The 27,644-nt window shown below is 40.7% G+C and overlaps 1 protein-coding gene across 33 annotated transcripts in view; it reads right to left on the reverse strand.

Annotated features, from left to right (window-relative positions):
• LOC130282928 (uncharacterized) overlaps positions 1 to 27,644 on the reverse strand; it is a 119,149-nt gene that overhangs the window by 21,537 nt on the left and 69,968 nt on the right. For 17 of the 33 annotated variants that reach the window (XM_056531896.1, XM_056531920.1, XM_056531901.1 and 14 more), the window contains 17 exons: positions 26,775 to 26,801; positions 26,654 to 26,683; positions 24,328 to 24,354; positions 24,202 to 24,231; positions 23,213 to 23,239; positions 23,092 to 23,121; positions 20,694 to 20,720; positions 20,554 to 20,586; positions 19,571 to 19,603; positions 10,955 to 10,987; positions 4,712 to 4,738; positions 4,575 to 4,607; positions 4,071 to 4,100; positions 3,570 to 3,602; positions 2,454 to 2,486; positions 907 to 939; positions 64 to 90 (listed from right to left, as the gene is read on the reverse strand). In XM_056531896.1, the coding sequence (XP_056387871.1) occupies positions 64 to 90; positions 907 to 939; positions 2,454 to 2,486; positions 3,570 to 3,602; positions 4,071 to 4,100; positions 4,575 to 4,607; positions 4,712 to 4,738; positions 10,955 to 10,987; positions 19,571 to 19,603; positions 20,554 to 20,586; positions 20,694 to 20,720; positions 23,092 to 23,121; positions 23,213 to 23,239; positions 24,202 to 24,231; positions 24,328 to 24,354; positions 26,654 to 26,683; positions 26,775 to 26,801 (513 nt within the window). The remainder of the gene's footprint in view (positions 1 to 63; positions 91 to 906; positions 940 to 2,453; positions 2,487 to 3,569; positions 3,603 to 4,070; positions 4,101 to 4,574; positions 4,608 to 4,711; positions 4,739 to 10,954; positions 10,988 to 19,570; positions 19,604 to 20,553; positions 20,587 to 20,693; positions 20,721 to 23,091; positions 23,122 to 23,212; positions 23,240 to 24,201; positions 24,232 to 24,327; positions 24,355 to 26,653; positions 26,684 to 26,774; positions 26,802 to 27,644) is intronic. The other 16 variants (XM_056531921.1, XM_056531908.1, XM_056531898.1 and 13 more) reach the window with 12 other exon arrangements.

Here is a 27,644-nt window from a genome sequence, read left to right on the forward strand (position 1 = left end):
CTTATACTATAAAATGCTTATACTATAAAATACAAATGTACAGTAAGAAAAATATGGCATTACCTGGTGCCTTAGTATTCCACTGAATTCCTGGGAAATAAATGCAACACATTTAATTGTTTAGTTAAAGTGAATATGTCAGCTTTATATCATGCTCAGAGCTGCAGACATGGGCAGATAGGTGATTGGGAGATAAAACAAACAATACCGGTCTCTTAGAAAATGGCTGTTTGCAAAGTTATAAGCTCACATTTTCCTTTCACGTGTTCTAGAGGCAACACTGGGCTGCAGCATGCATGCCATCTTCTTCCCCCACCCCTCCCTGCTTGCAGCGCTGAGCCCTATGCATCAATCATGGAGGGGGGGGGGGGGGGGGAGGAGAACAAGCTGCAGCTCGGCAATTCCTCTAGGAAACTTAAAGGGGTACTTCGGTGGAAAACAACATTTTTAAATCCACTGGTGCCAGAAAGTTAAACAGATTTCTAAATAACTTCTATTTAAAAATCTTAATCCTTCCAGTACTTAGTGCTAAAAAAAAATAAAGTACATTACTTTTTTGCTACAAAACTCAATATTAATCTGCTTAGCTCCTCTTTATGCTTAATCTGCAGCTCGCTCACTGCAGATCAGACTCCCATTTTCAATATGATGGGTTTATTTCAAAAGAAATGTGTTTAATGGTTTGTTTAATCTATTGTAACAGTCTTATTACACCTTGATAAATTTGGATCCTACTTTGTTTATCAGTGGTTTGAGAATACAACATTTCAAATTTAGAAACACCTTGTTGTAAGATGCCTTGTCACTTCATTCATGAGGATTTCCACCCTGGTTTAGCCATTTTATTAAGTAGCAGTATGTCACCTGACATGCTATACTAAATCTGATTCAGAAAAAGAGCATTACCTGTGGCTCCAGAGTTTATATCCCAGTTCATTCCTGTAGAGATTATAAAACACAGATGTGTGAATTTCAGAAAGTCTATTAAAATGCTTATGTTTTAACCCCTTGTTACCCCTTGTTACCTTAAGGTTTAAAAATTATAATCCCTGCCCTTTTTCCACCTATAATATTTTTAAAAAATCCATACTATATAAAAATAATATAGTCCTGAAATTACAACATTTGAAAGATTTTCTTTCACTGTGTATGTCACATTTTGCTTTCTGTTACTTTGAATTTGCATTCAACTAATTATGTTAGAGCTATTCTGGATTTAAAGGAGTACTCCACTGGAAAACATTTTTTTTTTTAAATCAACTGGTGCCAGAAAGTTAAACAGATTTGTACATTACTTCTATTTAAAAATTGTAATCCTTCCAGTACTTATCAGCTGCTGTATGATCCACAGGAAGTTGTTTTCTTTTTAAATTTCCTTTCTGTCTGACCACAGTGTTCTCTGCTGACACCTCTGTCCATGTCAGGAACTGTCCAGAGCAGGATGGGTTTACTATGGGGATTTGCTCCTACTCTGGAAAGTACCTAAATTGGACAGAGGTGTCAGCAGAGAGCACTGTGGTCAGACAGAAAGGAAATTCAAATAGAAAAGAATTTCCTCTGGAGCATACATCAGCTGATAAGTACTGGAAGGATTAAGATTTTAAAGTAGAAGTAATTTACAAATCTATTAAACTTTCTGGCACCAGTTGATTTAGAATTTTTTTTTCCAGTGGAGTACCCTTTTAATTTATGTACCCTAACAAGAAATTGTTGACAATTATTCACAATAATTATTATGCTCAGAGATGCAGACATGAGCAGATAGTTGATAAGGAAATTAAACAGATGATTCTCTTCTCTTTAGAGATGAGCGAATCGAATCTGACGAATCCAAATTCGTTAGGAATTTCAGGAAAAATTTTATTCGCAATGAAGCACTGACAGGGAAGGGAATGAGATTGAGAGAGAAAATGCAATTGTGGGTGTATTACAGCAGTGATTCACCTCAGGCCCAAATCCAGCCTAGAAGCACTGATAGGGAAGGGAGTGAGATTGAGAGAGTGCAATTTTGGGTGTAGTACACAGCGACTGTGTGCTGCAGCACTAGTTAATGTCTAAATTTTACATCAGTTTTGAGGGTTAGCTAATGTCATTGTTACATCCACCACACCAGTGCATTTATGTTATGTTGTGTTTCTGTACTTCTCTATGTTCACATTCACACACCCATTCATCGGGTAAGGATGATGTATGTTGGTCTTGTGGTCGGTTGCAGACATCCTCCATTGTATGCATTTTTTGCTGGGGATTGCCTATAGCAACGAACCACAAGTGCAGGACTTGCTATTCCCTATAAATGCACGCCAGCATTTGGGCTCGAGCACGTCCTGACATTTGAGACCACGTACTTGTTGTGTTTGTTTAGACCACTTTTGCAGCAGATGCCTGGCCAATTATGTCACCTGACATACTATACTGTATCTGATTGGTCAGATTCAGAAAAACAATATTACCTTTTTCTCCAGAGTTTATATCCCAGTTCATTCCTGTTGAGATTATACAATGCAAATGTGTGGGTTTTAGAAAGTGTTATAAAATTAAAAAACTTTAAAACAGAAATGTAAGAATAAATATATAAGTATTCCAATCCATTGCTGAAAATGTAAAGTAATACATTTAAATGTTCTTTTGAACTATTGAAACTATCTTGTATAGTTAATATTTTAGGATGGTTTTCCTCCTGATAAATTTGGATTTCACCTTGTCTCTTTTAGAGGTTAGATAATTTAAAATATTAGGATACATTTAGGATATTGTGCCATTTCTCTAAGTATGAACTAAAACACATGTGCTGAGGGATAAGCATGAGCCCTGAATCTGGTCATGGCCTCATCCCATGTTATGATCAATAGAAAAATACAGTCTAGTTTGTAATCAAGAGTGTCTGCCATTAAACTTCTCTATTTCCATGACCTTGGATCAATCACTATAGAAACCTATTGCTCTTTGTGACCTTAATCTTCATCTAGTAATTTGCAGTGCACAGCAGCTGTTCAGAAATACTACGAAATATTAATTCAAGAATTCCAGCCTTGCTTAAAGGGGTACTCTGTTTTAAATGTCTTTTTTAAATCAACTGGTGCCAGAAAGTAAAACAGATTTGTAAATGACTTTCATTTTAAAATCTTAATCCTTCCATTACTTATCAGCTGCTGTATGCTCCAAAGGAAATTATTTTCTTTTTGAATTTCTCCTCTATCTAATCACAGTGCTGACAACTCTGTCTGTGTCAGGAACAGTCCAGAGCAGGACCCCATAGCACACCTATTCAGCTCTGGACAGTTCCTGACATGGACAGAGGTGTCAGCAGAGAGCACTGTGATAAGATAGAAAAGAAATTCAAAAAGAAAAGAACTTCCTCTGGAGCATACAGCAGCTGATAAGTACTGGAAGGATTAAGATTTTTAAATAGAAGTAATTTACAAATCTGTTTTACTTTCTGACACCAGTTGATTTAAAAAAAAAATTTCCACCATAGTACCCCTTTAACCCACTTTTAAAGCAAATGTTTGGCTAATAATGTCATCTTACATATTCTGCTGAATCTGATTCAGAAAAAGTTTCATTACCTGCAGCTTCTGAGTTTACATCCCAGTTCATTCCTGTGGAGATTATGTAATACAAACATGTGAGTTTCATAATATGCATTAACACTTTGGGCCTCATTTACTAAGAGTGGAGTGTAGTTTTCTTTGTGGGTTATTGTTTCCAACAGGTATTTTTCCATGTTATTTACTATTATTGCTAGTATCTTGTATTCGGTGATTTTCCCCACGTTTTCTCTTTTTACACATGCTCTGAGCTGTCTGGTTTTCCAGAGCTCAAATCCACCACATTTTATGTGGAAACATTAGTATATTTGAAGGTTTCTTTTTAAAATTTAGGTTTTTTTTTTGGAGACATGCCCCTTTTCCCTGATGGTCATGTCCCTTTGTAGGGTTTTCTGAGCAAAGTGGAGAGTCAGTAGGGTTTTTTTTTTGTTTTTTTGTCAGAAATTCTGGCTCATGACACGTGACAAAAAACATACAAAATCTACTCGGAAAGGTCTTAGTAAATAAATGTAAGGTTACCTCCTAATGAATTAGTATTCCAATTCATTCCTAAAAATAAAAAAAAAATAAAATTAAGTAAATTACTTTTTTGATACAAAACTCAATATTAATCTGCTCAGCTCCTCTTGCTATTTAACCTGCAGCTCACAGATCAGATTCTTATTTTCAATATGATGGGTTCCTTTTAAAATAAATGTGTTTAATGGTTTGTTTAATCTATTGTAATAGTCTTATTACACCCTGGTAAATTTGGATCCTACTTTATGTTTATCAGTGGTTTGAGAATACAAACACCTTAGAAACACCTTGTTGTAGGATACCTTGTCACTTCATTTATGAGGATTTCCACCCTGGTTTAGCCATTTTTTAAGAAGCAATATGTCACCTGACATATTAAACTGAATCTGATTCAGAAGTTTATTCTAGATATCGTACCACCCTTGTTATGTACTTTTTTAAGCAGATTGTCATCTGATATTTAATGCTGAATCTGTTTGGTCAGATTGAGAAAAACAACCCTACCTGTTGCTCCAGAGTTTAAATCCCACTTTAGTCCTGTTGATTTATATAATAGAAATGTTTAAGTTTCCATTATGCTTATACTATAAAATGCTTATACTATAAAATACAAATGTACAGTAAGAAAAATATGACATTACCTGGTGCCTTAGTATTCCACTGAATTCCTGGGAAATAAATGCAACACATTTAATTGTTTAGTTAAAGTGAATATGTCAGCTTTATATCATGCTCAGAGCTGCAGACATGGGCAGATAGGTGATTGGGAGATAAAACAAACAATACCGGTCTCTTAGAAAATGGCTGTTTGCAAAGTTATAAGCTCACATTTTCCTTTCACGTGTTCTAGAGGCAACACTGGGCTGCAGCATGTATGCCGTGTTCCTCCCCCACCCCTCCTTGCTTGCAGCGCTGAGCCCTATGCATCAATCATGGAGGGGGGGGGGGGGGGGGGGAGGAGAACAAGCTGCAGTTTGGAACTTCCTCTAGGAAACTTAAAGGGGTACTTCGGTGGAAAACAACATTTTTAAATCAACTGGTGCCAGAAAGTTAAACAGATTTCTAAATTACTTCTATTTAAAAATCCAGTACTTCCAGTACTTCCAGTACTTAGTGCTAAAAAAAAATAAAGTACATTACTTTTTTGCTACAAAACTCAATATTAATCTGCTTAGCTCCTCTTTATGCTTAATCTGCAGCTCACTCACTGCAGATCAGACTCCCATTTTCAATATGATGGGTTTCTTTCAAAAGAAATGTGTTTAACCCCTTAAGGACACATGACGTACTGGAACGTCATGTGTCCACTCCCGATCTATAACGCGGGGCCACGGCGTGGCCCCGCGTCATAGCGGGTCGGGCCGGCCTCTAACAACGGCCGGGACCCGTGGCTAATAGCGCGCGGCATTGATCGCTGTGCCGCGCGCTATTAACCCTTTAGACGCGGCGTTCAAAGTTGAACGCCGCGTCTAAAGTGAAACCGAAAGCATGCCGGCTAGCTCAGTGGGCTGTTCGGGATAGCCGCGGTGAAATCGCGGCATCCCGAACAGCTGACAGGACAGCGGGAGGGCCCCTACCTGCCTCCTCGCTGTCCGATCGCCGAATGACAGCTCAGTGCCTGAGATCCAGGCATGAGCAGTCATGCGGCAGAATCATCGATCAGTGGTTTCTTATGAGAAACCAGTGATCAATGTAAAAGATCAGTGTGTGCAGTGTTATAGGTCCCTATGGGACCTATAACACTGCAAAAAAAAAGTGCAAAAAAAAAGTGAATAAACATCATTTAACCCCTTCCCTATTAAAAGTTTGAATCACCCCCCTTTTCCCATAAAAGAAAAAACACAGTGTAAATAAAAATAAAAATAAACATAAATGGTATCGCCGCGTGCGGAAATGTCCGAATTATAAAAATATATCGTTAATTAAACCGCACGGTCAATGGCGTGCGCGCAAAAAAATTCCAAAGTCCAAAATAGTGCATTTTTGGTCACTTTTTATATCATGAAAAAATGAATAAAAAGCGATCAATAAGTCCTATCAATGCAAAAATGGTACCGTTAAAAACTTCATATCACGGCGCAAAAAATGAGCCCTCATACCGCCCCATACACGGAAAAATAAAAAAGTTATAGGGGTCAGAAGATGACAATTTTAAACGTATTAATTTTCCTGCATGTAGTTAGGATTTTTTCCAGAAGTCCGACAAAATCAAACCTATATAAGTAGGGTATCATTTTAATCGTATGGACCTACAGAATACATATCAGGTGTCATTTTTACCGAAAAATGTACTACGTAGAAACGGAAGCCCCCAAAAGTTACAAAACAGCGTTTTTTTTTAAATTTTGTCGCACAATGATTTTTTTTCCCGCTTCACCATAGATTTTTGGGCAAAATGACTGACGTCATTACAAAGTAGAATTGGTGGCGCAAAAAATAAGCCATCATATGGATTTTTAGGTGTAAATTTGAAAGAGTTATGATTTTTTAAAGGCAAGGAGCAAAAAACGAAAATGCAAAAACGGAAAAACCTCCGGTCCTTAAGGGGTTAATGGTTTGTTTAATCTATTGTAACAGTCTTATTACACCCTGATAAATTTGGATCCTACTTTGTTTATCAGTGGTTTGAGAATACAACATTTCAAATTTAGAAACACCTTGTTGTAAGATGCCTTGTCACTTCATTCATGAGGATTTCCACCCTGGTTTAGCCATTTTATTAAGTAGCAGTATGTCACCTGACATGCTATACTAAATCTGATTCAGAAAAAGAGCATTACCTGTGGCTCCAGAGTTTATATCCCAGTTCATTCCTGTAGAGATTATAAAACACAGATGTGTGAATTTCAGAAAGTCTATTAAAATGCTTATGTTTTAACCCCTTGTTACCCCTTGTTACCTTAAGGTTTAAAAATTATAATCCCTGCCCTTTTTCCACCTATAATATTTTTAAAAAATCCATACTATATAAAAATAATATAGTCCTGAAATTACAACATTTGAAAGATTTTCTTTCACTGTGTATGTCACATTTTGCTTTCTGTTACTTTGAATTTGCATTCAACTAATTATGTTAGAGCTATTCTGGATTTAAAGGAGTACTCCACTGGAAAACATTTTTTTTTTAAATCAACTGGTGCCAGAAAGTTAAACAGATTTGTACATTACTTCTATTTAAAAATTGTAATCCTTCCAGTACTTATCAGCTGCTGTATGATCCACAGGAAGTTGTTTTCTTTTTAAATTTCCTTTCTGTCTGACCACAGTGTTCTCTGCTGACACCTCTGTCCATGTCAGGAACTGTCCAGAGCAGGATGGGTTTACTATGGGGATTTGCTCCTACTCTGGAAAGTACCTAAATTGGACAGAGGTGTCAGCAGAGAGCACTGTGGTCAGACAGAAAGGAAATTCAAATAGAAAAGAATTTCCTGTGGAGCATACATCAGCTGATAAGTACTGGAAGGATTAAGATTTTAAAGTAGAAGTAATTTACAAATCTATTAAACTTTCTGGCACCAGTTGATTTAGAATTTTTTTTTCCAGTGGAGTACCCTTTTAATTTATGTACCCTAACAAGAAATTGTTGACAATTATTCACAATAATTATTATGCTCAGAGATGCAGACATGAGCAGATAGTTGATAAGGAAATTAAACAGATGATTCTCTTCTCTTTAGAGATGAGCGAATCGAATCTGACGAATCCAAATTCGTTAGGAATTTCAGGAAAAATTTTATTCGCAATGAAGCACTGACAGGGAAGGGAATGAGATTGAGAGAGAAAATGCAATTGTGGGTGTATTACAGCAGTGATTCACCTCAGGCCCAAATCCAGCCTAGAAGCACTGATAGGGAAGGGAGTGAGATTGAGAGAGTGCAATTTTGGGTGTAGTACACAGCGACTGTGTGCTGCAGCACTGGCTAATGTCTCGATTTTACATCAGTTTTGAGGGTTAGCTAATGTCATTGTTACATCCACCACACCAGTGCATTTATGTTATGTTGTGTTTCTGTACTTCTCTATGTTCACATTCACACATCCATTCATCGGGTAAGGATGATGTATGTTGGTCTTGTGGTCGGTTGCAGACATCCTCCATTGTATGCATTTTTTGCTGGGGATTGCCTATAGCAACGAACCACAAGTGCAGGACTTGCTATTCCCTATAAATGCACGTCAGCATTTGGGCTCGAGCACTTCCTGACATTTGAGACCACGTACTTGTTGTGTTTGTTTAGACCACTTTTGCAGCAGATGCCTGGCCAATTATGTCACCTGACATACTATACTGTATCGGATTGGTCAGATTCAGAAAAACAATATTACCTTTTTCTCCAGAGTTTATATCCCAGTTCATTCCTGTTGAGATTATACAATGCAAATGTGTGGGTTTTAGAAAGTGTTATAAAATTCTAAAACTTTAAAACAGAAATGTAAGGATAAATATATAAGTATTCCAATCCATTGCTGAAAATGTAAAGTAATACATTTAAATGTTCTTTTAAACTATTGAAACTATATTGTATAGTTCATATTTTAGGATGGTTTTCCTCCTGATAAATTTGGATTTCACCTTGTCTCTTTTAGAGGTTAGATAATTTAAAATATTAGGATACATTTAGGATATTGTGCCATTTCTCTAAGTATGAACTAAAACACATGTGCTGAGGGATAAGCATGAGCCCTGAATCTGGTCATGGCCTCATCCCATGTTATAATCAATAGAAAAACACAGTCTAGTTTGTAATCAAGAGTGTCTGCCATTAAACTTCTCTATTTCCATGACCTTGGATCAATCACTATAGAAACCTATTGCTCTTTGGGACCTTAATCTTCATCTAGTAATTTGCAGTGCACAGCAGCTGTTCAGAAATACTACGAATTCCAGCCTTGCTTAAAGGGGTACTCTGTTTTAAATGTCTTTTTTAAATCAACTGGTGCCAGAAAGTAAAACAGATTTGTAAATGACTTTCATTTTAAAATCTTAATCCTTCCATTACTTATCAGCTGCTGTATGCTCCAAAGGAAATTATTTTCTTTTTGAATTTCTCCTCTGTCTAATCACAGTGCTGACAACTCTGTCTGTGTCAGGAACAGTCCAGAGCAGGACCCCATAGCAAACCTATGCAGCTCTGGACAGTTCCTGACATGGACAGAGGTGTCAGCAGAGAGCACTGTGATAAGATAGAAAAGAAATTCGAAAAGAACTTCCTCTGGAGCATACAGCAGCTGATAAGTACTGGAAGGATTAAGATTTTTAAATAGAAGTAATTTACAAATCTGTTTTACTTTCTGACACCAGTTGATTAAAAAAAAAAATTTCCACCATAGTACCCCTTTAACCCACTTTTAAAGCAAATGTTTGGCTAATAATGTCATCTTACATATTCTGCTGAATCTGATTCAGAAAAAGTTTCATTACCTGCAGCTTCTGAGTTTACATCCCAGTTCATTCCTGTGGAGATTATGTAATACAAACATGTGAGTTTCATAATATGCATCAACACTTTGGGCCTCTTTTACTAAGAGTGGAGTGTAGTTTTCTTTGTGGGTTATTGTTTCCAACAGGTATTTTTCCATGTTATTTACTATTATTACTAGTATCTTGTATTTGGTGATTTTCCCCACGTTTTCTCTTTTTACAGATGCTCTGAGCTGTCTGGTTTTCCAGAGCTCAAATCCACCACATTTTATGTGGAAACATTAGTAAATTTGAAGGTTTCTTTTAAAAATTTAGGGTTTTTTTTGGAGACATGCCCCTTTTCCCTGATAGTCATGCCCCTTTGTAGGGTTTTCTGAGCAAAGTGGAGAGTTAGTAGGGTTTTTTTTTGTTTTGTTTTTTTCAGAAATTCTGACTCATGACACGTGACACAAAAAAACATACAAAATCTACTCGGAAAGGTCTTAGTAAATAAATGTAAAGTTACCTCCTAATGAATTAGTATTCCAATTCATTCCTAAAAATAAAAAAAAATTAAAATTAAGTAAATTACTTTTTTGATACAAAACTCAATATTAATCTGCTCAGCTCCTCTTGCTATTTAAACTGCAGCTCACAGATAAGATTCTTATTTTCAATATGATGGGTTCCTTTTAAAATAAATGTGTTTAATGGTTTGTTTAATCTATCGTAACAGTCTTATTACACCCTGGTAAATTTCGATCCTACTTTATGTTTATCAGTGGTTTGAAAATGGCTGTTTGCAAAGTTACAAGCTCACATTTTCCTTTCACGTGTTCTAGAGGCAACACTGGGCTGCAGCATGTATGCCGTGTTCCTCCCCCACCCCTCCTTGCTTGCAGCACTGAGCCCTAAGCATCAATCATGGAGGGGGGGGGGGGGGGGGGGGGGAGGAGAACAAGCTGCAGTTTGGAACTTCCTCTAGGAAACTTAAAGGGGTACTTCGGTGGAAAACAACATTTTTAAATCAACTGGTGCCAGAAAGTTAAACAGATTTCTAAATTACTTCTATTTAAAAATCCAGTACTTCCAGTACTTCCAGTACTTAGTGCTAAAAAAAGTACATTACTTTTTTGCTACAAAACTCAATATTAATCTGCTTAGCTCCTCTTTATGCTTAATCTGCAGCTCACTCACTGCAGATCAGACTCCCATTTTCAATATGATGGGTTTCTTTCAAAAGAAATGTGTTTAATGGTTTGTTTAATCTATTGTAACAGTCTTATTACACCCTGATAAATTTGGATCCTACTTTGTTTATCAGTGGTTTGAGAATACAACATTTCAAATTTAGAAACACCTTGTTGTAAGATGCCTTTTCACTTCATTCATGAGGATTTCCACCCTGGTTTAGCCATTTTATTAAGTAGCAGTATGTCACCTGACATGCTATACTAAATCTGATTCAGAAAAAGAGCATTACCTGTGGCTCCAGAGTTTATATCCCAGTTCATTCCTGTAGAGATTATAAAACACAGATGTGTGAATTTCAGAAAGTCTATTAAAATGCTTATGTTTTAACCCCTTGTTACCCCTTGTTACCTTAAGGTTTAAAAATTATAATCCCTGCCCTTTTTCCACCTATAATATTTTTAAAAAATCCATACTATATAAAAATAATATAGTCCTGAAATTACAACATTTGAAAGATTTTCTTTCACTGTGTATGTCACATTTTGCTTTCTGTTACTTTGAATTTGCATTCAACTAATTATGTTAGAGCTATTCTGGATTTAAAGGAGTACTCCACTGGAAAACATTTTTTTTTTAAATCAACTGGTGCCAGAAAGTTAAACAGATTTGTACATTACTTCTATTTAAAAATTGTAATCCTTCCAGTACTTATCAGCTGCTGTATGATCCACAGGAAGTTGTTTTCTTTTTAAATTTCCTTTCTGTCTGACCACAGTGTTCTCTGCTGACACCTCTGTCCATGTCAGGAACTGTCCAGAGCAGGATGGGTTTACTATGGGGATTTGCTCCTACTCTGGAAAGTACCTAAATTGGACAGAGATGTCAGCAGAAATAACTGTGGTCAGAGAGAAAGGAAATTCAAATAGAAAAGAACTTCCTGTGGAGCATACATCAGCTGATAAGTACTGGAAGGATTAAGATTTTAAAATAGAAGTAATTTACAAATCTATTTAACTTTCTGGCACCAGTTGATTTAGAAAAAAATGTTTTCCAGTGGAGTACCCCTTTAATTTATGTACCCTAACAAGAAATTGTTGACAATTATTCACAATAATTATTATGCTCAGAGATGCAGACATGAGCAGATAGTTGATAAGGAAATCAAACAGATGATTCTCTTCTCTTTAGGGATGAGCGAATCGAATCTGCCGAATACAAATTCGTTAGGAATTTCAGGAAAAATTTGATTCACAATGAAGCACTGACAGGGAAGGGAATGAGATTGAGAGAGAAAATGCAATTGTGGGTGTATTACAGCAGTGATTTAACTCAGGCCCAAATCCAGCCTAGAAGCACTGATAGGGAAGGGAGTGAGATTGAGAGAGTGCAATTTTGGGTGTAATACACAGCGACTGTGTGCTGCAGCACTGGTGTGTAAAACAACTGAAAAGCTAATAGTAACCAGCCAGTTAGGTTGAGCAGAGCACTATAAGTGTATTGTCCTCTAATAAGTCTAACCTGTGCGTCTCAAGGGCCAAGTAACTGTGAAAGACCAGCCAAAAGTATACACCTGCTGGTGTTGTAGACAAATACTGTTTTAAGCATACTGGAGCGCATTGTACTCCCCTCATAAGTGCATACCACATACGTACATCTAAGTGGTGTACCATTTTGTTCCTGTTAAAGTCTTAAGGGCCTAGTTACTGTGAAAGGCCAGGCAAAAGTAAACACTTGCTCGTGTTGATGACAAATACTGTTTTAAGCGTACTGGAGCCCATCATATTCCCCTCATAAGTGCATACTACATTTGTACATCATTGTTTCTGTTAAAGTCTTAAGGGCCTTGTTACTGTGAAAGGCCAGGCAAAAGTACACACCTGCATGTGTTGTAGACAAATACTCTTTTAAGTGTAGTGGAGCTTATTGCCTCTGTCCTATGCTGTTCCCTCCTGCACAGAAGTATCTTATGCTGTGGGTTTAGCTCCACTATTTAGTGAGGACGATCTAATAGAGGACAGTCAGTAGCTACTGCCCAGCTAAGAAGTGAAGGAGACGTCCGCCGCTTCCTCCGCTAGGTGGGCAAGTAGTGAAGAGGAGAGTGGTGTGGGAGGTGGTGTTATGAGCGTTAAGGCTCCTGAAGCAGACACTGATAAGGAACCCGAGGAGGACACCAGTGATGTGCAGACACAACTCGATGATGATGAAGCCGATTGCACTTGGGAGCTGGGTGCAGAAGGGGCTTCATCATCATCAGGAGTAAAGGGTTGCAGGTTGCCTGTGAGCAGCAGCTGAGCCAGCAAGGTGGTAGCATGGTTGGCAGTCAGCATGGTAGCAGAAGTGGAAAGTCTGGAGCCAAACGTGCCCAGGGTAGACCACCTGCATCGCGGCCACCTACCTTCCCGGGAGGTAGTGGAACAGGGGTTCCTGGAGTTGGTGGCAGTAGCAGTCAATCAGTGCGGACTGTTGGTGGGAAAATCAGCTACTTGGCGGTGTGGCAGTTTTTCATAAAGCATCCGGAGGAGGTTAACATGGCCACATGCAAGATGTGTCGGCAGAAGGTGAAGCATGGCCAGGGTCCCAATGTTGGCACCACGGCCCTGCGTCAACATATGCAGCATCACCATAAAGCGGCCTGGGAGAACCGTGGCTCTGATCTCTGATGAGGTAGTCCAGCCTGCTGCATCACCCAGTGGCACGCCGCTCCTTGTTTCAGACAGCCATGGGTCCACCACCACAGCCGAAGGGAGCTGTGCGTCATACCCATCTTCTGTCACTCCAGTTGCTCCTGCTCCTCCAACTTCTAGTCAGTCATTCTGCCAGCAATCCATCGGTGAAGCCATGTCCAAGAGACAACAGTATGCGCACTGCAGAAGCTGAATGTGCTCCTGTCCAAGTTGCTGGTGCTGCAGTCCCTCCCTTTTCAAGTGGTGGACTCTGCCACCTTTCAGAGAACTGATGGCTTGTGCTGAGCCGAGGTGGAGAGTCCACAGCCGTGTAAAGAAGGCAGTACCAGCCCTGCACAATTTTGTGGACGAGAAGGTGGGCCAGTCCCTGAGCCTGTCAGTGTGTACCAAAGTGAATGGCAGCACCGACGTGTGGAGCTGTCAAAGACAATACATGTCCTTTACAGCCCACTGGGTGAATGTGGTTCCTGCACAGCCACAACAGTAACCTGGACAGGTCACGTCGCTTCCGCCTCCATGCTCTCAGGCCATTGGACCTGTGACAGTGTGCAACTCCGCCTCCTCATCTTCCACCGTGTCCTCGGCCTCCACTGCACGGACAAGTCTCAGTGCCCCTACAGCATGCCATGTGTGCAGGGCACAGTGGAGTCATGCTGTTCTTCACATGGTTTACCTTGGTGAATGGAATCACATAGGGGAGGAACTGCTAAAAGCCATTCATCACAAAATCGAATAATTTCTTACTCCATGAAAACTGGAAATGGGAACCATGGTGACCGACAACAGGAAGAACATCTTGTTTGCGCTGCGACAAGGAAGACTAAGCCATGCTCCCTGCATGGCACACGTGTTCAATCTGTCAAGCGGTTCCTGAAGTGTTCCCCCCCATCTGCAATAAATCCTAATAATGGGAAGGAAACTTTGCATGCACTTCAGCCACTCGTACACCGCAAAGCACACCCTCTTTGAGCTGCAGCGTCAGAATGTTATCCCCCAACATAGTCAGATTTGCGACGTTTCCACACGTTGGAATTCAACCCTCCATATGTTGGACCGACTATAAGAACAAAGAAAAGCCATCACCGATTTTTTGATGATCCAAGCGGATAGGGGGACTCCACTGTGTAACTTCAATGTCAACCAGTGGAAGCTCATATGTTTCACCTGCCGTTTGCTCAGGCCCTTTGAGAAAGCCACCTTATTAGTCAGTCGCCAGGATTAGGGGATTAACAACATCATTCCACTGCTTCATCTGCTACAACATGTGTTGGAAATTATGGCTGGTCAGGGCACTGAAGACGTGGCACCTACATCTCAAGGCCACATGAGCCCTGTGGGGGCTGAACTGGAGGAGGAGGGGGAGGGGCACAGTTTAGGTTTCGTGAAATGGGCGGTTTTTCTAGCCATCTGACAGGAGAGGAGGAGCAGCCAGAGGAGCTAGAGTGTTATGAGGAAGGCGTGACAGAGGACTCAGACACACCGTGGCAGTATGCAGTGGAGATGGAGGCAGGGAGTCCCTCCAAGTCACTTGCACAAATGGTACGATGCATGCTCACTTGCTTGCGTAGTGACCACCAAATTGTCACCATTTGGCAGCGGGATGACTTCTGGCTCTCCACCTTATTGGACCCTTGCTACCGGTAGAAAATGGAGGCCTTTTTTACACCCACTGAGAGGAAGAACAAACTGACCTACTACAGAGACATCCTACGTAGTCAGTTGGCCGATGCCTATCTGCACCATCGTCTATCCTCTCGCAAGTCGGACTAGGGGGGCCCCCTGCACTCTCCTTCCACTGCCATGGCTGCTGAGAAGGGGCAGGGTGGAAGGAGCAGTACCAGCTCCATCAGCAGCAGCCTGAGTCTACAGTCGCTGATGAGTAGCTTTCTTCACCCGCATAGAGAAGCAACTCATCAGCAGCAGGTAGACCTGGAGCAGGTGGTGACATGCCTTGACATACATAAAAAATGTATGTACCCAAAATCTTTTTTTTAATCAAACAAAAGGAAAGGTGTGCAAAAAACACCATGTGCCACCTACACCACCAAGTATTGATGTGAAGCAAAGACCTCTAAAAGGTGGAAGGGAACAATGTATGGTCCCTTGTAACCGGTGGGGTAAAAACTTCCCCTGTAAGGCCCTACTCTCGCATTATTAATTCCCTTCTTGACAAGTGTTACTCGTCCTAAAAAGGGCGGCCCCACACAGGAACCTCTCCCTATTTACCCCTACAAACACTGCCATTTCCCAGCATGTTTAGGTAGAAATATAGAGAGTTTCTTGTGTGGGGCTGCCCTTTTTAGGGTGAGTAACACTTGCCACTTTTCACCCCCACCTGCTACAATGGACAATACATTGTTCCCATCCACATTTTCGAGAAAAGTGTTACTCGTCTTAAAAAGGGCAGCCCCACACAGGAACCAATCCGTATTTCCACCTAAAAACCCTGGGAAATGCTAGTGTTTGTAGGTGGAAATAGGGAGAGGTTCCTGTGTGGGGCCGCACTTTTTAGGGCGCGTAACACTTGCCAAGAAGGGAATTAATAATGCGTAGAGTAGGGCCTTACAGGGAGGATTTTACCCCCACCGGTTACAATGGAGCATACATTGTTCCCTTCCACCTTTTAGAGGTCTTTGCATCACATCAATACTTGGTGGTGTAGGTGGCACATTGTATTTTTTGCACCACTTTCTTTTTGTGTGACTTAAAAAAAAATTGAAGGTACATATATTTTATCCTATGCATATTATTAAAAGTTAAGTTTTATGTAATGCATATCCTCAATACTAACTTGTGCAAACTAACACTTTTTCAAAAGAGAGACCGTTTTCTTCTGCCTACCTGCCTCAGCTACTATTCTGATCCTGCCACCCGCCTGATGCCATACATCTGATGCCAAGTTCTCCTTTTTTACCTACCTTCATCACCTGGTATGGCCACCCACCGCTCTGTCAACGGGTCACTTTCAGGACTCCTGATGATGCTGCTGCCACCTCCAGGCTGTCTCATTCTGCCACCATATGTTCTCCTCATGCTGATGCCAGTTCCAAGCTGTCTCATACTGCCACTATATTGTCTCCCTATGCTGCCGCCACCTCCATGCTGTGTCATTCAGCCACTATATGTTCTATTCATGCTGCCGCCACCTACACGCTGTGTCATTCAGCCACTATACGGTCTCCTCATGCTGCTGCCACCTCCACGCTGGGTCATTCAGCCACTATATGGTCTCCTCATGCTTCCGCCTCCTTCAGGCTGTGTCATTCAGACACTAAATATTCTCCTCATGCTGCCGCAAACTCCAGGCTGTGTCATTCAGCCACTATATGGTCTCCTCATGCTACTGCCAACTCCAGGCTGCATCATTCAGCCACTATATGGTCTCCTTATGCTGCCACTACCTCCTCGCTGTGTCATTCAGCCACTATATGGTCTCCTCATGCTGCCGCCACCTCCACTCTGTGTCATTCAGCCACTATATTTTCTCTTCATACTGCTGCCACTTCCACGCTGTCATTCAGGCATTATATGGTTTTCTCCTCCTGCCGCCACCTCAACACTGGATCATTCAGCCACTATATGGTCTCCTCATGCTACCGCCAACTCCAGGCTGTGTCATTCAGCCACTATATGGTCTTCTCATGCTGCCGCCACCTCCACGCTGGGTCATTCAGCCACTATATGGTCTCCTCATGCTTCCGCCACCTCCAGGCTGTGTCATTCAGACACTATATGTTCTCCTCATGCTGCTGCAAACTCCAGGCTGTGTCATTCAGACACTATATGCTGCCGTCAACTCCAGCCTATGTCATTCAGCACTATATGGTCTTCTCATGCTGCCGCCAATTTCAGGCTGTGCCATTCAGCCACTTATGGTCTCCTAATGCTGCCGCCACCTCCACCCTGTGTCATTCAGCCACCATATGGTCTCCTCATGCTGCTGCCATATCCAGGCTGTGTCATTCAGCCACTATATGCTGGCGCCAACTCCAAGCTGTGTCATTCAGCCACAATATGTTCTCCTCATGCTGCCGCCACCTTCACGCTGTGTATTCAGCCACTATATGGTCTCCTCATGCTGCCACCAACTCCAGGCTGTGTCATTCAGGCACTATATGATCTCCTCATGCTACTGCCAACTCCAGGCTGTGTCATTCAGCCACTATATGGTCTCCTCATGCTACTGCCCACTCCAGGCTGTATCATTCATCCACTATATGGTCTCCTCATGCTGCCGCCACCTCCTCGCTGGGTCATTCAGCCACTATATGGTCTCCTCATGCTGCCACCAACTCCAGGCTGTGTCATTCAGGCACTATATGATCTCCTCATGCTACTGCCAACTCCAGGCTGTGTCATTCAGCCACAATATGGTCTCCTCATGCTACTGCCCACTCCAGGCTGTATCATTCATCCACTATATGGTCTCCTCATGCTGCCGCCACCTCCTCGCTGGGTCATTCAGCCACTATATGGTCTCCTCATGTTGCTGCCACCTTCACGCTGTGTCATTCAGCCACTATATTTTCTCCTCATGCTGCCGCCACTTCCACGCTGTCATTCAGGCGTTATATGGTCTTCTCATGTTGCCGCCACCTCCACGCTGTGTCATTCAGGCACTATATGGTCTCCTCATGCTGCCACCAACTCCAGGCTGTGTCATTCAGCCACTATATGCTGCCGCCAACTCCAGGCTGTGTCATTCAGCCACTATATGGTCTCCTCATGCTGCCGCCAACTCCAGGCTGTGTCATTCAGCCACTTTATGTTCTCCTCATCCTGCCGCCACCTCCATGCTGTGTCATTCAGCCCCTATATGGTCTCCTCATGCTTCCGCCGCCTCCACGCTGTGTCATTCAGGCACTATATGGTCTCCTCATGCTGCCGCCACCTCCATGCCACGCTGGGTCATTCAGCCACTATTTGGTCTTCTCATGCTGCCGCCAACTCCAGGCTGTGTCATTCAGCCACTATATGGTCTCCTCATGCTGCCGCCACCTCCACGCTGTGTCATTCAGCCACTATATGGTTTCCTCATGCTGCCGCCAACTTTTTCTAAAATTTGTCCATCTCTACTTCTTTTAACTGGTGACTGTTTGCAAAGTCAAAAAATGGTGTGTTCCTTTTAAGCTCAAGTGTCATAGAGGTGGTGCTGAGCTGAAGCATACATGCCTCCTTCCTTCCTTACCAACCCTTCTATGCTTGTCTTCCCTCACTGAGCCATGTACATAGGCAGAGAGGGAAAGGGGAGAGAGAAGGCATGTATTCTGAAGCTTTGCAAAACCTCATTGACACTTAAATTATGTGAACGATATAGAGCTGAAAGATTTCCCTTAACCTACTGCAACAGTTCTGTGTGTTTAATATTTCTGAATATTATTGTCTGTCATATGGTAGAAAATACAAGGTTGACGAAAAAAAAAAGGCTTGCTTTGGCATATTGTGCACTTTCTTTAACTGTGTGTGAGCTAACCAAAAAGAAAAGCCTAAAACCAGGAACATGCATAAATACTGAATAGAGCCATGGCCCCGCCCCAAGCTTTGGTCAGAGGAAAGATATTCCTTTTAAAGCCTAGCTTGGACTACAAAGTGTCTGTCTCCAGTTCTATATCTAAGGATATATAATAAATATATTCTGCTCTCTGTGATTTATTTTTGTTAAATAGCAACTTGTAGTACACTGTAGCTGTTCTGAATTATATCTATGTATCTCAGCATATTAAATGCTACTGAAAATTGATAAGGATTTTCACCATTGTCTAGCCCTTTTTTAAGCGGGAGCAGTTTTTGCCAAACTCTATGTAGCCTAACAAAATAGTTGTAAATATTTATTGATAATAGGTTTCACCCTTAGTCATCTTTTAGGGGGTATTCCACTGCTAGACAGGTTATCTCCTAGCCAAAGGATCAAGGGGGTTTGGCCGCTGGGGTCCGAACTCTGCCACCACACCTCCTCCATTCATGTCTACGGGAGGAGGCGTGACGGCTGTGTACTAGCCGTCACAACCCCTCCCATAGGCATGAATGGAGGAAGCCCCAGGCTTCCGCGACCATAATACCACAGCGCCAGCACAGAGATTGTGGGGGGTCCCAGAGGCCGGGCCACCCTCGATCAAACATGTCTAGGGGCGGAGTAGCCCTTTAAACATATATGTGGCTTACTAAGTCCCCTGACTTACTGTAATTTATCTGATTGGTTATATTTAGTAAAATAACCTTACCTGCAGCTGCAGAGTTTATATCCCAGTCCATTCCTGTTGAGATTATGTAATTCAAATGAGTAAGTTTCCATTAAAATGCTTATGCTTTAAAAATACAAATTTAAGTAAAAAAATGTATTGCCACCTGGGGACATAGTATTCCAATTAATTTAAATACACCACATTTAGGGTGGAGTTTATCAAAGGGCATTTAGCAAAAACGGTCAATAAAATGGAAAAGTCCACATAGTTTTTGGGCAAGATCTAGCTGTGCGCAAACATTATGAGAATTGTTTTTTCCTCGCACACTAAATGTGGTGGCCCCCGCTCGGCAAATTTATGACCAGCTCACAGCTGGTTTGAGATTTCAGGGAGGACACACAGGTGCATGTAGATATGTGTGCCTTTGAAATGCAGGTCTTGATAAATCCCCTCTTAATTTTTCTGTTTAAGGGAATCTGTCAGCTCTGTATCACGTTCAAGCTGCAGTCATGGGCAGATAGATGAGAAGAAGATAAAAAAAATTATGTTATGCTTTTCTTTTAAATTCAAGTGTAGTAGAGGTCAGGCTGACCTGCCCCTGCACACACCTCCTCTCTTCCCCACCTCCTCCCTGGAGAGAGAAGGCATGCATACTGCAGCTTGGCAACACTTCTTTTACAATTGAGCTATGAGCATGATGTAGAGCTGACAGAATTCATTTAACCATTTATACTTAATATTTGTGCATAACATTGCCTATTTGTGAATAATATTGCCTCCAGGTAAATTTTGATCTGTCTGTTATTTGTCTCAGTACCAAATACTATAGAATCCTATGATAAATACATTCTGCTCTTTGTCTCTGTGACCTTGATTTTCACCCAGCCATTTATAGCATATTCCAGCTGTTCAGAAGTTTATTCTAAATATAGTATCATCCTTGCTAAGTACTTTTTTAAACAGATTGTCATTTGAAATTTGATGCTGAATCTGTTTGTTCAGATTGAGAAAAACAACCTTACCCGTTGCTTCAGAGTTTATATCCCAGTTTAGTCCTGTTGATTTATATAATACAAATGTGTAAGTTTTCATTATGCTTATACTATAAAAATGCTTATACTATAAAATACAAATGTACAGTAAGAAAAAAATATGAGATTACCTGGTGCCTTAGTATTCCACTGAATTTCTGTAAAATAAATGCCACACAATAAATTGTTTAGTTAAAGTGAATATGTCAGCTAAATATCATGCTCAGAGCTTCAGACATGGGCAGATAGGTGATTGGAAGATAAAACAAACAAAACTGGTCTCTTAGAAAATGGCTGTTTGCAAAGTTGTAAGATCACATTTTCCTTTCAAGTTCAAGTGTTCTAGAGGCAACACTGGGCTGCAGCATGCATGCCTTCTTCCTCCCCCACCCCTCACTGCTTCCAGCACTGAGCCCTATGCATCAATAATGCAAGGCAGGGAGGGTCGGGGAGGTAGGAGGAGAACAAGCTGCAGCTTGGCACTTCCTCTAGGAAACTTAAAGGGGTAATCCGGTGGAAAACAATATTTTTTAAATCAACTAGTGCCAGAAAGTTAAACAGATTTATAAATTACTTCTATTTAAAATCTTTATCCTTCCTTATGGTACTTATCAGCTGCTGTATACTACAGAGGAAGTCCTTTTCTTTTTTAAGTTATTTTCTGTCTGACCACAGTGCTCTCTGCTGTCCATGTCAGGAACTGTCCAGAGCAGAATAGGTTTGCTATGGGGATTTGTTCCTGCTCTGGACAGTTCCTGACATGGACAGAGTTGTCAGCAGAGAGAACTGAGGTCAGACAGAATATAAATTCAAAAAGAAAAGAACTTCCTCTGGAGCATACAGCAGCTGATAAGTACTGGAAGGATTAAGATTTTTAAATAGAAGTAATTTACAAATCTGTTGTTGATTTAAGAAAATGTTTTACACAGGAGTATCACTTTAAGCTATGAGGATTCTATGAAGCTGACAGATTCCCTTTAACCCATTGAAACAGTTTTGTGTTTTTAATATTTGTGGATAATATTGCCTCCTGGTGAATGTAAGATCCCACTTTATGTCTGTTATGTGTTAGCGAGAGTATGACATTTAGAAAAGTCTTGTTGTAGCATAATGTGTAATTTTCTGTGTGAGCTAATCATAGAGAGAAGCCTGTCACCAAAAGGTCTTTCTGTGTCTCTGGATAAATCAGTATCAGGGAATCATAGAGAGAAGCCTGTCACCAAAAGGTCTTTCTGTGTCTCTGGATCAATCAGTATCAGGGGTGTGGAAAAAAAAAAAATAAAAAAAAAAAAAAAAAAACACTTCTTGTCCAAGTGACTGAAATGGGAGCACAATCTACTTGTCCTGGTACACAAAATAATTTCAACCATTGTCCCCTCATCAGGTATGAAGGCAGGTAGGGCTCCCCAAGTGGGTAAATAGGGCCCCAGATAGATATATTCCACAGTTGGTAGACAGCTAGGGCTCCCCCAGTAAATAAATAATGCCCCAGATAGATATTTCCCCCTAGTTGGTAGGAAGGTAGGGATCCCCAGTAGGTAGACAGAGTCCTACATATATATGTCACCCATCAGGAAGGCAGGAAGGGCTCCCCAGTAGGTAGACAGGGCCACAGATAGATATATCCCCATCATGCAATGTGATTTCCACAACCCTGTTAAGGCTATGGTAAGTATGCATAATGTAAACGGTATAGAATGTGTACGTGGTGTAAACCATATAGGGTGAAATGATGTTCAGTGCAGTGGTATGCTTTTATATGTAACATATAAACCAATCCTCTTTGACGTGTACATGGTATGCCTGTGGGAGATGCGTGCATGGTGTGCCTGTGGGGGATGCGTGCATTGTGTGCCTATGGGGGGCGCGTGCATGGTGTGCCTGTGGGGTCCACGTGCATGGTGTGCCTGTGGGGGATGTGAATTGAAGGAACGCTAATGAGATCCATATAGAAGGTACACACATTCCCACAAGACAGCTCAGCCTAGGAACCAGAGAGCCGGCCCCGTACAGCAGGGCAGCCCAGCAATAGAACTAAATATGTGCAGTTGATAACCACTGCCTTAAAAGACATAACCGGAGGCCATAAAAGACACCTCTATGTAGAGAGGGTAAACATGCTGCTGGGCAGGAGAGAGCATGCCTATTGCAGCAAGAGAGGGAGCACTGTGTCTGGTACTCCAGAGCACTTCGGTCCTGACGCATTCGCCTTCGCCGGGACGCAAACATTTTGCGTGGCTCTACAGCCTACAGCTGCAGTCTATAGGAGTTTAGTGACAGGGCAACTGCCTTGCGCCCAGAACTGCACATCCCAGGCATCGGGTGATACCGTTTCCACAGCCCGGAGTATAGAAACATATGATGAATATATTCTTCTCTCCAGCAACTTGTAATACACTGTTGCAGTTTTGAATTGTATCTGTATATCTCAACAAACTGAATGTTACTAAATATATATGAGGAATTTTGCCCTTGCACCTGACACACTATACTGTAGCTGATTGATCAGATTTAGAAAAAGAGTATTACCTGCTCCAGAATTGATATCCCAATTCACTCCTGTTGAGATTACATAATGCAAATGTTTGAGTTTCTAAATTTTAAATGGTTATATTTTAAAATAAAATTGTAAGTAATAATATTAAATCACCTGGTGATTTACTATTCCAATTCATTCCTGAAATATTAAAAAAGCATTACATTTTATTGTTTACAAGCCTAGTTCACGGATATATACCCTGATTTAATATTGTGAATCTGACCTGTTTTGATGGGTTGTGTGCCAAAATTTGGTGCATTGTGCCACAAGTTGTGTCTGCGCCAGAATTTGCAACCCAAAAATTCAAAAAACCCAACCAACTCTCCATTTTACTTAGAAAACCAGAAAAAGAGGAGTGGTTGCCTGGAAAAGGGGATAAGGATGAAAAAAAGTGGCGTGTCCCCGACATTTAAAAAAAATTCCAGCATTTTTACTAATATTTCCAAAGAAAATGTGGCGAATTTGAGCTTTGGAAAACTCCACAGCTCAGAGAAGTTGTAAAAACAGCAAACCGTATGTAAAAGTCCGAAATGTAGGGAAACATAAGTAAATACAGTGGAAAATGCCTGTCGGGAATCAAAATCCTTAAAAGATACCCCTGGGTAGCGAGGGTAAACACGCTGCTGGTCAGGAGAGGGCATGCCTATTGCAGCAAGAGAGGGAGTACTGCGTCTGGTACTCCAGAGCACCTCGATCCTGACAGAGGTGCGTGTGATGAGTGACATCATCGCATTTGCCTGTGTCTGGTACTCCAGAGCACTTCGGTCCTGACGCATTCGCCTTCGCCGGGACGCAAACATTTTGCGTGGCTCTACAGCCTACAGCTGCAGTCTATAGTAGTTTAGTGACAGGGCAACTGCCTTGCACCCAGAAATGCACATCCCAGGCATTGGGTGATACAGTTTCCACAGCCCGGAGTATAGAAACATATGATGAATATATTCTTCTCTCCAGCAACTTGTAATACACTGTTGCAGTTTTGAATTGTATCTGTATATCTCAACAAACTGAATGTTACTAAATATATTTGAGGAATTTTGCCCTTGCACCTGACACACTATACTGTAGCTGATTGATCAGATTTAGAAAAAGAACATTACCTGCTCCAGAATTGATATCCCAATTCACTCCTGTTGAGATTACATATTACATATGTGTGAGTTTCTAAATTTTAAAATGGATATATTTTAAAATAGAAGTGTAAGTAAGAATTATGAAATTATCACCTGGTGATTTACTATTCCAATTCATTCCTGAAATATTAAAAAAGCATTACATTTTATTGTTCTGTTAACGTATTCCAAATGTCTTGTATATTTAATATTAGGAGATTGAATTCTTCTTGTTAAATTTAGATGTTTATGCCTGCTAGGAGTAAAGCAATACAAGGCTTAATATTTACAAAAGCCTAGTTCACGGATATATACCCTGATTTAATATTGTGAATCTGACCTGTTTTGATGGGTTGTGTGCCAAAATTTGGTGCATTGCGCCACAAATTGTGTCTGCGCCAGAATTTGCAACCAAAAAATTCAAAAAACCCAACCAACTCTCCATTTTACTTAGAAAACCAGAAAAAGAGGAGTGGTTGTCTGGAAAAGGGGACGTGGATGAAAAAAAGGGGCGTGTCCCCAACATTTAAAAAAAATTCCAGCATTTTTACTAATATTTCCAAAGAAAATGTGGCGAATTTGAGCTTTGGAAAACTCCACAGCTCAGAGCAGTTGTAAAAACAGCAAACCGTATGTAAAAGTCCGAAATCAATCCTGACAGAGGTGCGTGTGATGAGTGACATCATCGCATTTGCCTTCGCCGGGACGCAAACATTCTGCGTGGCTCTCTATAGGCTGCAGCCTACAGCTGCGGTCTATAGGAGTTTAGTGACAGGGCAAGACTGATTGCCCCGTCATATATGAATTCTTCAGGCATTTAAACCTGCTTGCCCGAAACAGGGATAATGCCTTAAGAATTCACCTGCCTGGCACCCAGAACTGCATGTACCGAGCATCGGGCGATACCGTTTCCACACACCTGAGTATACAGGGTGGGCCATTTCTATGGATACACCTTAATAAAATGGGAATGGTTGGTGATATTAACTTCCTGTTTGTGGCACATTAGTATATGTGAAGGTGCGAAACTGTTCAAGATGGGTGGTGATCATGGCGGCCATTTTGAAGTTGGCCATTTTGAATCCAACTTTTTTTTCTTCAATAGGAAAAGGGTCATGTGACACATCAAACGTATTGGGAATTTCACAAGAAAAACAATGATGTGCTTGGTTTTAATGTAACTTCATTCTTTCATGAGTTATTTACAAGTCTCTGACCACTTATAAAATGTGTTCAATGTGCTGCCCATTGTGTTGGATTGTCAATGCAACCCTCTTCTCCCACTCTTCACACTGATAGCAACACCGCAGGAGAAATGCTAGCACAGGCTTCCAGTATCCGTAGTTTCAGGTGCTGCACATCTCGTATCTTCACAGCATAGACAATTGCCTTCAGATGACCCCAAAGATTAAAGTCTAAGGGGGTCAGATCGGGAGACCTTGGGGACCATTCAACTGGCCCACGACAACCAATCCACTTTCCAGGAAACTGTTCATCTAGGAATGATCAGACCTGACACCCATAATGTGGTGGTGCACCATCTTGCTGGAAAATCTCAGGGAACGTGCCAGCTTTAGTGCATAAAGAGGGAAACACATCATCATGTAGCAATTTCGCATATCCAGTGGCCTTGAGGTTTCCATTGATGAAGAATGGACCCACTATCTTTGTACCCCATATACCACACCATACCATCAATTTTTGTGTTCCAACAGTCTTGGAGGGATCTATCAAATGTGGGTTAGTTTCAGACCAATAGTTTGCCTCATCACTGAATAAAATCTTCTGCGTAAACTGAGGGTCCAGTTCCAAATTTTGTTTTGCCCATTCTGCAGCACCTGAAACTACGGTTACTGGAAGCCTGTGCTTGCATTTCTCCTGCGGTGTTGCTATCAGTGTGTGAAGAGTGGGAGAAGAGGGGTTGCATTGACAATCCAACACAATGGGCAGCACATTGAACACATTTTATAAGTGGTCAGAAACTTGTAAATAACTCATGAAACAATAAAGTTATGTTAAAACCAAGCACATCATTGTTTTTCTTGTGAAATTCTCAATAAGTTTGATGTGTCACATGACCCTCTTCCTATTGAAAAAACAAAAGTTGGATTCAAAATGGCCAACTTCAAAATGGCCGCCATGGTCACCACCCATCTTGAAAAGTTTCCCCCCTCACATATACTAATGTAACAACAACAGGAAGTTAATATCACCAACCATTCCCATTTTATTAAGGTGTATCCATATAAATGGCCCACCCTGTAGAAACATATGATAAATATATTCTGCTCTCCAGCAACTTGTAGTACACTGTTGTAGTTTTGAATTGTATATATATGCCTCAACAAACTGAATGTTACTAAACATACATGAGGATTTTTTCCCTTGCACCTGACACACTGCTAAAGCTGATTGGTCAGATTTAGAAAAAGAACATTACCTGCTCCAGAATTGATATCCCAATTCATTCCTGTTGAGATTACATAATGCAAATGTTTGAGTTTCTAAATTTTAAATGGTTATATTTTAAAACAGAATTGTAAGTAATAATATTAAATCACCTGGTGATTTACTATTCCAATTCATTCCTGAAATATTAAAAAGCATAAAATGTTATTGTTCTGTTAACATATTCCAAATGTCTTGTATATTTAATATTTGCAGAATGAATTCTTCTTGTTAAATTTAGATGTTTATGCCTGCTAGGAGTAAAGCAATACAAGGCTTAATATTTACAAAAGCCTAGTTCAGGGATATTGACCCTGATTTCATTTTGTAAACTGACCAAAATTTTGTGCAGTGTGCCACAAATTGCGTCTGCAGCAGAATTTGCGACCAAAAAATTCAAAAAACCCAACTAGCTCTCCATTTTACTTAGAAAACCCAAAAAAGAGGAGTGGCCATCTGGAAAAGACATTTTCCAAAAATTCCAGCATTTTTACTAATGTGTCCAAAGAAAATGTGGTGGATTTGAGCTTTGGAGCAGTTGTAAAAATAGCAAACCGTAGGTAAAAGTCCGAAACGTAGGAAAACATAAGTAAATATCATGGAAAAATACCTGTCAGGAATCGAAACCCGCAAAGAAAACTACACTCCACTCTTAGTAAATCTGGGCCATTGTGTTACTTTCATAACTAGGTGGAAACTAACCAAAGAGAGACGTGCAGCTGAGAGCTGGCATGAAAATTAAATATAGTTTTGGCCTCTCTCCCAGTTCTGATGAAGGTAAAATTCACATTTTATCATAAGACATTTTATGACTTAAGGAAAAATGTACATTTAAAAGTTTGTATAGTATACATTAACTCCTTGGCAATGTTTGATATATAGGTACTATATATTATCACATTCATATCATATCATATTTCAAATGGAATGCATGGTGCAAGCTCAGGGGCTGAGTCAACTTCATACTTGGTGGTTACTGGCTA

The sequence above is a fragment of the Hyla sarda genome, chromosome 7 (assembly GCF_029499605.1).
Source record: "Hyla sarda isolate aHylSar1 chromosome 7, aHylSar1.hap1, whole genome shotgun sequence".
Classification (NCBI taxonomy): Eukaryota; Metazoa; Chordata; class Amphibia; order Anura; family Hylidae; genus Hyla; species Hyla sarda.